The sequence below is a fragment of the Lipotes vexillifer genome, unplaced genomic scaffold (genome assembly GCF_000442215.2).
Source record: "Lipotes vexillifer unplaced genomic scaffold, Lipotes_vexillifer_v1.1 scaffold54, whole genome shotgun sequence".
Lineage (NCBI taxonomy): Eukaryota > Metazoa > Chordata > Mammalia > Artiodactyla > Lipotidae > Lipotes > Lipotes vexillifer.
Genome location: NW_006789324.1, coordinates 3,729,971 through 3,741,935, shown reverse-complemented (window position 1 = coordinate 3,741,935; position 11,965 = coordinate 3,729,971). Strand labels below are relative to the sequence as shown.

Genomic DNA, 11,965 nt, shown 5'->3' with positions numbered 1-11,965 from the left:
AACTCTGCTAATTACTGTTATGTGATATTGGATACATTACTTAGCTACATTATGCCTGTTCCCTCAACTGTAAGACAATAATGATAATAGTAATTAAGAGTATTTTTCTCATGATTTTATTAGAAATACTGAAAGAATAATATAGGTAAAGCACTTGGTCTCACTATTATTATCGTTGTTGTTATTATTGACAAGGATGCTACAGTTGCCTAGTGGAAAATCCAGAGAAAGAGTTTTACTTATTTTCCACCCCCAAGGATTTGAAGAGGTTTTGAGAATTATGTCTTCAGTTTGGAAGACTGCCCGTGGATCAAATGCGATGCCTGAGATGATGGTGAAAATCATTGGAAGTAAACACTTTCAATACCTTGTGGAGAAGCCAAAGATGTAAGTTTACTATTTGAAAAATACCTGTTATGCTTGGATGATAATGAAGTTTTTTCTTTAATCCAGAAATTTACATTTTAAAAACGCTGTCCATGGAAAATTAAGTCATTAAGATGAAACAGTAAAATAGTGTTGATAACTTCTATGCACAGTGTTTTCCTAAAGTTTTCATCTTTGTAATTCCCCATACTCCTTAACTGGGCTGATTTTTCAAATAGATGGGAAATATAAGCATTGAGACATTAATAAATATTAATGGAGCATTGCTGCTTCTTCTCATCAGCTTTGTAATCTACCACATTTAGTAATTTTTTGGGGGTGGGGAGGGAGAGGGGAAGGTTGTTAATCAAACTGTTATGAATTAAAGGAGTGGGATTGGTAATGAGTCATCAATTGTAAGAGTTTCACTTACTTTTCTTCATAGTCCATACTCGTCCAATAGGGGCTTCTTAGAACATAACTAAGAGGGCTTTCTTCCTCTAAACTCATCACACTTGAAGGGGGACACTCATATATCGCTAAAATTCTCTAGATGTTTGGCACAGAAAAGTATGACCAGTTTTTCCTTCCAGAGTTTTGGTGGTTTGCATAAGAAAAAGAAGATACTAGCCCTGCCTTTCATCTAGTAGATATTCCATAAATAGCAGCCCATTAATAATTGCCTTTCCCTCCTAAAATGACTTCCTTAGTTCTTTCCTCTATTTCAGAAACCCACAGACCAAAAAAATAGAGAAACAAAAAGATCTAACCTCATTGAACATAGGTTCAGAAAGCAGTGGACACCAAACCTGGCTATCATCAGAATCACCTGGAGAGTCCTTAAAAATAAAGATGTGGCATTCAACCCAAGATCTATTAAATCAGAATCCCTGAAGATTAGGCCATGAGGACTACTGTTATGGAGTATAGGCTTTAGAAGGGCAAATGGGCTTTACCTCCCCACCAATCAGTACGGTTGCCCCAAGAGATTCCAAAGTGAGTACTGTAATCAATTAGTAATGTCTGTCATGGCACAGGAAGTGAACTTTGCAGCACGTGAGTCATACATTTGAGATCCTTACAGACCTGAGAGATGTGAGTTTGAATCCTGGCTCTGTGCCTTCCTAGACTTTTGACATTGAGAAAGTGAGTTAACATCTCTGGCCTCAGATTCTATCAAGTGGGGATAAAATCCATCTATCTAGTAGGGTTGTTGTGAGGATCAAATGAGAAAAAGTATGCAAAACATCTTTCCAGTGCCTAGAAGTATATTCAACGTGCTTAATAAATGATTCTGCTATTATTATTGAGGCAAATCTTTCCATGGATACAAGACATTAAGTAAAAAATCAAATCTCTTTCTATGAAACACTTGGCATCCCTTTTATATTCTATGCCAGGTTATCTCTGTTTTGTAGATGGAGAAACTAAGATACTGTGATAAGTGATTATTTCAAGATCTACTGATCTTGACAAATCCCAGTCGTTGTCCAGAAAAGTAAATAAGATCAGTTGGAATGCCTTGCTCAATTCTCCTACCTGGAAGACATTGCTATTCTACTAATTTCCATTCCTCTTTGAGGTTGTTTGTTTAACCCCTTCATCCCCAACCCCTTCCTTTTTCCAGGGGTATCAGAGTCTAATATGTTCCTAATGGGGCTGGGAGGTAGGGGAAGCATCCTTGTCCTTTTAAAGTAGAGAAAAATTCCATCTGTCTTATAAGAAGGTACCTGTATTTATTTCTCTTTATTCTTTAAACTTTAGATTCAGGAAATAAGAGTACATTACATCAACTACATTAATTGGAAATAAAAGACAATTCTGTTTCTTCTATGACACAGACAACAAAACAATTGTTATTTTTTTTAATATTAAGATAAGTTTTCTGTTTCTGTTTCTATGGACTTGATTTTACTGTTGCTGGAATGACATAGGACAGTTAACAAGCTTTCCTAAAATATTCTTGTATGGTTCAAAAATAAATAACTCAAGAGGCTTCTTGTTGCTGAGTTAAAAGACAGACCCACCACTACCATGCCTTTGCATGTTCCAAAGTCTGACTCTAAAAAACATTTTAATCATGCTACATCTACACCTTTCAGCAAGGGCTTCAGGAAGGTGTTTTCTTTGGGGTAAATCAGTTGAGCCCATAAGTAAAAAATGTACATAAGAAACATAAGTAAAAGCCAAAAGAATAAGTCTCTATAAGGAAAATCTGGATTAAAAAAAAATTACAAATTAATAATGGATGGAAAAATAGAACTATTCTCGTGTAACCACATTTAGTTCAAATTTCTTATAGGATATGTGGAAAAGATGGACAGTATATCAGACAGAGAAGTGATCTTCAAGGTACAAATCAGTCTATTAGTTTGCTAGGGCTGCTGAATGAAAATGCCATAAACTGGGTAGCTTAGACTAACAGAAATGTATTGTCTCACAGTTCTGGAGACTAGTCAGCCAAAACCAAGGTGTCGCCAGAGCCCTGCTCCTTCTGAGGTGCCCAGGAAGAATCCTTCTATTCCAGGTCTCTCTCCTTGCCTCTCCCTATATATGTTTCTGTGTACAGATTTCCTCTTTTCATAAGGGCACCAGTCAGTTGGCTTATAACTCTACTACTCTAGCATGGCCTCATCTTAACTAATTATATCTGCAGTCACCCTATTTCCAAATAAGGTCACATTCTGAGATACTGGGGGTTAGGACTTCAACATATGAGTTGGGGGGGAGGCACATAACCCATAACAACCAGTCTCCCATTTTACAGATGAGGTGAGACAACTGAGGCCTCAGTGAACTTAAAGTCAGGCCACTTATTAAGAATTAAGACTGGAATAGCACTCCCTCCATCTTTTTTTAGTTTAGCCTGGACACATACTAACAGGAGATGAACGGAAAATACTCAATGCCTACTTAGAATACATTTTTCACAAAAAAGATCAAGGTACAGGCTTAAAGAGTAAAACAGGTGTCCCTCAGTTTGTGCCATCATCGTTTTCCTCATATATCCCTACACCAGCCTTCCAACCCTGCTCCTTGCCTCTAATCTCATTCTCTCATTCACTCTCTGAATCCTTGTTCCTCAAAGGGTAGTCTATGGACCATCAACATCAACCTCACCCGGGAGTCTGTTAGAAATGCAGACTCTCAGGCCCCTCTCCAGACATACTGAGTCAGAATCTGCACTGTTGTCAATTCCCAGGTGAGGCCTATGCAACATTTGTGTTTGAGAAGCCCAATTCTCAAGTATAGCTAGCACCATCTTTTTAAAATGCAAATCTAATGAAGTGCCACCATCACCAGCCTCAGATTTGCCTGCCTTCCTCCCCCTGTGGGCTCCCATAGCATTCGTAGGGATTATTGCACTCTGACAATTTCCTATGCATTTCTGTGTTCCCCCCATTTACCTGTAAATTCTATGTGCACAACTGTACCCTCAGCACTGAGTGCAAAGTCTTCTACATATTGAAAGCCTAATGAATGAATTAGAGTACAATAGATACCAAGAAAAGGAAAGATCTAGAAAGACAATTCTTAGTGCTTTAAATACAAGTCTAAAGGCCCATGTTGCTAAAATAACACGAAGATATTACTATGGAACCCTGATGAGTCATCTGATAGCTGATCCAGAAGAACATATGCCAGTTGACATGAGACAAATATTTCATTTTCTAAAAGGAGATAAAAGTTGGTAATGAAATCACAGAACTTGAGGTTTGTGGACAATCCCTGGCAAAATTACAGGCCAAAGAATTAAATATATTAGATGTGAGAACAAAACACAAAGCTGATGGTCACTAAGGGTTGGTGCATGTTGACTAAAAAATAGAGCATGCTAAACTGACCGCATTCTCTTTATTGATGAGGTTACTGCAGTGCAGATGAAGGGAACCATAAAGCACAGTATTGCTTAATTTCAGTGAGTCATTAGGCACATTTTTCTCACAAAGCCTTGAAATACGGCAGAGAATTCAAGACTGAATAGTATTAAGATAGGCGACATACCAACATGGTAGTGACTGAACAATGGATGTAAACACAATGTGTTGGAGGTGGAGAGGTTGATAGGATTTATGTGTGACCCTGTTCTTAGTCAACATTTTTTGAAATCCCCAACTGAAGGAAGATAGACAAATCACTTTAGTAAACAGGTAGGTAGTAGAATGCTGGGAAGACATGGCAGGAAAATGAGTGAGAACCAGCAAGATAAAATCAAGAGAAATATATGTAAAGTTTGTCTTTAGATAACGGTACATGTAAGTGATTACATAGAATAAATGTTTGGGTTTTACTTGCTGTGAAGTAATAGAATACATACTGGTCTCTGGGAATTCCCTGGCGGTCCACTGGTTAGGACTCCGTGCCTTCACTGCCAAGGGCCCGGGTTTGATTCCTGGTTGGGGAACTAAGATCCCGAAAGCTGTGCGGTGCAGCCAAAAAAATAAAAAATGAAAAATTTTTTTTAATTTAAAAAAAGAATACATACTGGTCTCTGCTCCCACCCAGCTCCTGGCATGGAGCTCCTAAAACCCTCACAATTTCCTAAGAGATAAGAGTACTAGGAGTATCATTTGTTCTACTATTTAATCTTTGACCCTGGTTCCTGACACAAAGCTCCTAAAGCCCTAAGAATTTCCTGAGTGATAAGGTGTCTTTTGTTCTAATGAGGATACTCTTGGTGGGATCCTGGGTGGCTCCAGGATGGAGGTTGGTCACGAGAAAGACCAAGCCATGATTAAAAGCTTGGAACTTTCAGCACCTGACACCACCCTATCCTCCTAGAGGGAAGCGAAGCTGGAGACTGAGTGAATGATTGATCATAACTACATGATGAAGCCTCCTAAAAATCCCAAAGGTATGGGGTTCAGAGAGCATCTCGGCTGCTGAACACATCTATGTGCTGGGAGGGTGTTATGTCTGTAGAATGCATGGAAGTTCCATGCCCTTCCTCACATACTTTGCCCTCTGCATCTCTTCCATCTGGCTGTCCCTGAGTTGTATCCTTTTACAGTAAACCAGTCATCTAGCAAGTAAATGGTTTTCCTGAGCTCTGTGAAGCACTCTAGCAAATTCATCAAACCTGAGGAGGGAATTGTGGGAATCCTAATTTATAGCCACCCTGTCAGAAATATAGGTAACAACATGGACTTGTGACTGACACCTGAAGGGGGCAGGGCAGTCTTGTGTGACTGAGCCCTTAACCTGTGGCATCAGTGCTAATTCCAGGTAGATAGTGTCAGAACGGAATTGAAATGTAGGACCCTCAGCTGATGTCAAAGAACTGCTTGGAGAGGGGAAAACCCACACATATTTGATGAACAGTAGTGTGTGGTAGTAGTAGAGAGTAGAGTGGAGAATAAAATGGAGGGTTTTCCCCTGTACACTTGGGTTTAAGCTCAGCATGAGCCAAAGGTGGTCCAGATAGAGGAATGGGGGGTGGGGCAGGAGGCAGGCATCATACTCAGAGCTAGACCTGTCACCTGGGAGTACTATGCTTCATCCTGGATGCCACATTTTAGGAGGGATCCTGGCACACTAAAGGTGCAAGCACTAAAGGGGTGGCATTATGGAAGCTCCAGGGTGTGACATGTGGCCTAGGGGAACATTTATAGAATCTGGGAATTGAGTTGTTAAATAAAAGAGGAATTGGGTCCCTTTCAAGAGACTCCTGTGAGTAGAGATGCTTCTGGTGAATAAAGTTAAACTCTATAGTTCCTTCCCATGCCAAGAATCAATGACCCAAAGCATTTTATTCCATAGTTACATTGCTGTTGGTATAGAATTGCTAAGCACAGGGGAAGCTGACTCCGAGATGTTATGGGAAAGAATAGCAAATATTTGTAATAATGTACATTGATGTTTAGAGCCAATAAATATAAAATTCTTTATTTTTCCACATGACTCTCATGGAGCCCATATTCTGTCACTTTTTAATCCCTCAAAGCCCTTCACATTAATACAATATTTTTGAGTTTCTTGAACTCTTTTAAAGTGTTAATGTTAACAGTTTTAGAAATTAATGCATGTATGGAATTGACATCTTTTCAGTTAACAAACATTAATTGAGTACTTGCTGAGTGTCAAGCCTTAGGGACACAGCAGGTTACCTAAAATTCTAGTGATGGGAGACATACAACAAACAGGTAAACAATGACCATTCGAGTGAGGATAGTGCGATGAGGAAAAATAGAGGAGGGTCATGTGGGTATATGGAATTACAAGGGATGTTTCCAGAAGGTGTCCCTAAGCAAATGGCATTTAACTGAGACTGTGTAGAGATGAGTCAGAACTATCCAATGAGACTTATCCATGGTTAACTAGCAGTGAGCTGGCTAAGACTAGCCCAACTCTATCCTAGTGGGTATGGCTCACCAGGTTCCAACTTTCCATAAAACTAGTAGTTTCTTCCCTCTCCTGCCCCAGAAGAAGAGGCCACAACTTCCCACAGACCCCAAGTTCTCCAGATATTGGACATTTGGCTTTCCCCAACAACTACTACAAATAGCACCTAAGTTGAGCATCTGGAGTCTAAGCAGATTTTTTTGGTACTAGGTTGCCTTATGCCTGCTTCATACAAAGTGCCAAAGTGTCACTTCCCAGGAGCACAGCACCCAGAGATCAGGGCAGCTGCGTAGCTGCTGATTTTCCACCCATGAGAGTCAGTCTGTACCAAGTGACACCACAGGTGTTCATCACCATCCCCGTGCCTCCACAGTTCTACAAAGAGAGTAAACTATGGAGCAAGGAAGCTAGAGTTGGTGGAGCTAGTGAACAAGGGGAGGGGCGTAGGAAATGAGATCAGGGAGGCCCTTGGGGCTCAGATCATGGGCCATGTGGTCCCTGGTAGGAACTCTGGATTTGTTCTATGTAGAATGGGAAGACATTGGAAAATTGAGAGCAGTGGAGGACACAATCGAATTTATGCTTTTCTAAAGGATGGTTCTGGCTGCTGAGTGGAGTATAAACTGGAAGAGGCATGAGTAAAATGAGAGAGACCATTTAGGGAATCATTATGGTAATCCAGGCAGGAGATGGTAGCAATAATCAATTATAGTCCCTACATAAAGCCTGCATAAACTTTGTGATTTAAAAATTCAAATACCTACTTATTCTTTTTTTTAAACAAATAACTAATTGTAATACTTTATCTTTGTTTATTGTATTTCTTGCTATATAATCTACATATTAACTTACTATCCATGAACTCAATCTGTCCCTAAAACAGAACAATATCAGAATACAAACAATTGTCTATGTTTTCACAAGTTCAAAGAAATGAAGTAATATGCTAAAAATCATACTTCTCCTATGCCCTTTCCACTGTTTTTTTTCTTTTTTATTAACCTCCTACAATAGGTTTTAAGTTATTATTATTATTCTAGACACTGTGAGAAGTAAAAAGGAGCATGAGATACTGTTTGGGACATATGCCTCCAGCCCAAGACATAGGCATAGAGCTTTAAATTAGAGTGTAGGGCTTTATGTGAGTAAATGTCAAATCAATGGTATAAAAAGCAGGTGGCCATTGATCTTAAATCTTGAGACTGTGAGGTAAAAGTTGTTACTTTACCATTTGAAATCCTACACTTCCAAAAATATAATAAATAGTAAAAGGCAAAAACAAAACACTATTTACAACATATATGACAGGAAAAAATTAATCCTCTTAATGTATAAAGAGCCCTTACAAATCAATAGGAAAAAGATGATCAGCCCAGTTTCAAAAACTGGCAAAAGATCTAGACAGGCAATTCACAAAAGAAGAAATAAAAATGAACACTAGATATATATGTATGGTTGGGGGAGTGGGGTGGGGAATTAACCTGAGTGGTAATGAAAGAAGTTTAAACAACAGTGAGATATTATTTTCTAACAATCAAATTAGAAATGTTTTTATAATGGAAATACCCAGGTTGACAAGGGTTTAGGAAAAAGAATACTCATATGCTATTGTTTTTTAGATATACTTATAAAAAGCCTTATACTCTGATGTACTTTGGCATCAAATCACCACCTGTGAATCAATTCTGTGGAAATAATTATGGGTAGATGTAATGGTTTGGTTTCAAAAATGTACACAAGCATATACAAGTCTGGGTCCAGTAGGAAACAGATTACATAACTCAAATTAGGATGATTCAAGGAGGATTTGTTTACAAGAGTAAAAGAATTGCAAGATATAATACAGGAATCATGGGCTAGCAGCTGCAAGGTCTGCAGAGATAGGAAAAGGGGAATGTTATTGAGATGGAAGCATTCTGTAACTCAGGCCACCTGGAGAAAATAGTGACCTTTGGGCAGAAGACACAAGTAGCTTGAGACACTCTTGCAGGGAGAACCAGCCTCCTGCCAGGGCCAGAATCAGAAGACATGGGAGCTGACCAGCTGATCAGTCCACAAAGGTCAGCTTTTCAGGGTGGATGAGGACGCAAGGAAGTCGGAGAAAAGGAAAATGTCCAGCAGAGAAGCAATATTTAAACTAGTAAAAATTTGAGAACAGTAAATGTTCCCAAATAATAGAGGACTAGTTAAATAAACTCTTGTATATCTATACAATGAAATACTATCTAGACACTTTAAATGTTCTTGTGGATACATAAACATTGATGTGTAAGGTATCCACATTATATTGTCAACTGGAAAAATTTTAAAAGATCACAAAACTGTATAATCCTAGTTTGGTTTAAGAGCAAAACAAAACATAAGTTCTTGTATACGTACAGGGAAACTTTCTATAAAGAGATAACATAATACCTTGCCACATATAGTTTAACCACTTATAATTTTGGGAAAGCACAGATTTATTTTTATGCAGTACACTTTTTTTAGGACTTTATTTTTTACAGCGGTTTTAAGTTCACAGCAAAATTGAAAGGAAGGTATAGAGACATCCCATATACCTCCTGCCTCCACACATGTGTAGTTTTCCCCATTATCAACATCCCTCACCAGAGTGGGACATTGGTTATAATTGATGAACCTACACTGACACATAATAATCACTGAAAGGCCATGGTTTACTTTAAAGTTCACTCTTGGTGTTGTACATTCTATGGGTTTGGATAAATGTATAATGGCATGCATTCACCATTATAGGATCAGACAGAGTAGTACTGCCCTAAAACTCCTGTGCTCTGCCTATTCATTCCTCCCCTCCTTGCCTATAGTACACTTTTCAAATCCATGGTCTCTTTACATACCACTGATTTAGTTCAATCTAATTAAACAAAACCCCTATAGCAATCATTATCGCTCTTTGTTCCCATAGACCCTGCGGATGTATCCAGAATATGTTACAGAGAGACAAGAACTGTAGAAGCCGTTCGAGGATCTCAGAGCATGGATGGAAGACCTGGCTCAGAGCTGTGCCTTAAAGCACGGAGATAATAGATGAAGAGGCCAGGCAGTTGCACAGTTATCTTGCTTAGAAACAGGGGAGGATGCAAGTGCAAAGAACATTCAATTTCAAGCCTATAGTTGAAATTGTTGGCTCAAAGATTTAAAAACAGCACAGTCTGCACAGCTCCTGAGTATAATTCACCTGAGGACACTTTGATACAACAATGTTTGGGGTTTTGGGGGTTTTTTTTCTGTAAAATTAAGGAATGTGATTCCAAAGAATTGTGCTTTATCAGAGCAGATTTTAAATATGAAGTAATCTGCTTTTTTTTTTTAAAGTGGGTGATTTCTATAACTTGTATTTACTATTACTAGTAAATAACAAGGTGGTGGGAGAGATTACATGAACTCTGTCTTTTTATCTGTTTAAAGAGATTTTCCTCAGTTCCTATGAACTGTGAAATGTTGATCCTTCAAACTTTAGTTTTACCTATCAACAAAGAAAGTTTGGGGATCCAAAGGAAAGAGCACCCCTTCTGTACCTGGGTGATGAGAAAGGTGTTGATAAAGGAGATAGCACTTTAACTTAGGACTAAAATAAAATTACCATTTGTCATGGGCTGACTGGGAACCCAGGCTCGCTGCTAAATATTTTATACATCTTATCTTGATAAGTGTTATTTTTCTAATCTCACAGATGAGAAACTGAAAATTAATGTGAAATAACTTATCAAAATCACACAAGTTATGTTTGGGGTTAGGACTCAAAACCAGGTGTCTTGGACATATAGCTCACGTCCTTAGCCACTGCCTGAAATTATTTGGACATTTTGCACAACTATGAAAAAGACCTTCCTTTTTCATTGTCTATGCCATTGTTTCTCAAACTTCAGTGTACATAGGAATCATCTGAGGTATTTGATAAGAATATAAATTTTCTTGTCCTGCTTTCAGAAATTCTGATTTAATAAGTTCAGAGTGACCCAAGTTTCTATCTTATTATCCAGCACCCTACACAATTCTTACCCGCCTCAGGTGGTCTGAAGTTCAATCACTGTCTTTTTCTCCAAGAACAAGCCCTTCATTCTATCTGGAATATTCTCCTACCTCTTACTTTCTCTTTCACCTGCTATCTTATAAATCAATTCCTTTATGGAGTCATTTCCACTCCTCTTAAGCAGATTTGGTTTGACAACCCTCTGTGATTCTATATCTTTTTTTTACATACTCTATTTTTTTCAATTATCACATTGTATTATAATTTTCTGTTTAAATGTCTGCTTTTCCCACTTAACTGTGAGATCTTTGAAGAAAACACAACCTGGAGACAGTGAGTGGATTGGATGCTCACTGCAACCCTGACTAAGAAGGTAATAATGCATAGCTAAAAAACAAGTAAAATAGAAGAAAACATCCATTGTGTAAATATGCCTAATGCTGTAGAATTGGATTTACATGTAAAAAGAAGGTTTCAGAAGAGTAGGTATGTTGGGATATCATCTTCTGTGAGTTAATTTATCTGAAGAAAATTAAAACACTAATTTGAAAAGATATGTGCATCCCAATGTTCATAGCAGCATTATTTACAGTAACCAAGATATGGAAGCAACCTAAGTGTTCATCAACAGATGAATGGATAAAGAACATTATATATGCAATGGAATATTACTTAGCCATAAAAAAGAATGAAATTTTGCCATTTATGACAACACGGATGGACCTGGATGCTTAGTGAAATAAGTCAGACAGAGAAAAACAAATACTGTAAGTTTTCACTTATATGTGGAAGCTAAAGAATAAAACAAATGAATATAACAAGACAGAAAGGGACTCGCAATTACAGAGAACAGACCTGTGGTTGCCAGAGGGGAGAGGGGTTGGGGGAGGAGCAAATGGGTGAAGGGGACCAAGAGGTACAAACAACTAGGTATAAAACATGTACAAAATGTACAGCACAGGGAATATAGCCAACATTTTATAATAACTTTATATGGAGTAAAATCTATAGTGAATTACTGTGCTGTACACCAGAAACTAATATAACATTGTGAGTCAACTATACCTCAATTAAAAAAGAAAAGAGGGCTTCCCTGGTGGCGCAGTGGTTGGGGGTCCGCCTGCCAATGCAGGGGACGCGGGTTCGTGCCCCGGTCTGGGAAGATCCCACATGCCGCGGAGCGGCTGGGACCCTGAGCCATGGCCGCTGAGCCTGCGCATCTGGGGCCTGTGCTCCGCAACGGGAGGGGCCGGGGCGGGGGGG

General features: G+C 38.7%; 1 protein-coding gene across 1 annotated transcript in view; it reads left to right on the top strand.

The window, feature by feature from the left end:
- The first annotated feature begins 280 nt into the window (after positions 1-280).
- CUNH1orf87 (chromosome unknown C1orf87 homolog) overlaps positions 281-11,965 on the top strand; it is a 114,853-nt gene continuing 103,168 nt past the window's right edge. The window contains 1 exon segment of the mRNA XM_007462579.1: positions 281-387. Coding sequence (XP_007462641.1) covers positions 281-387 — 107 coding nt within the window.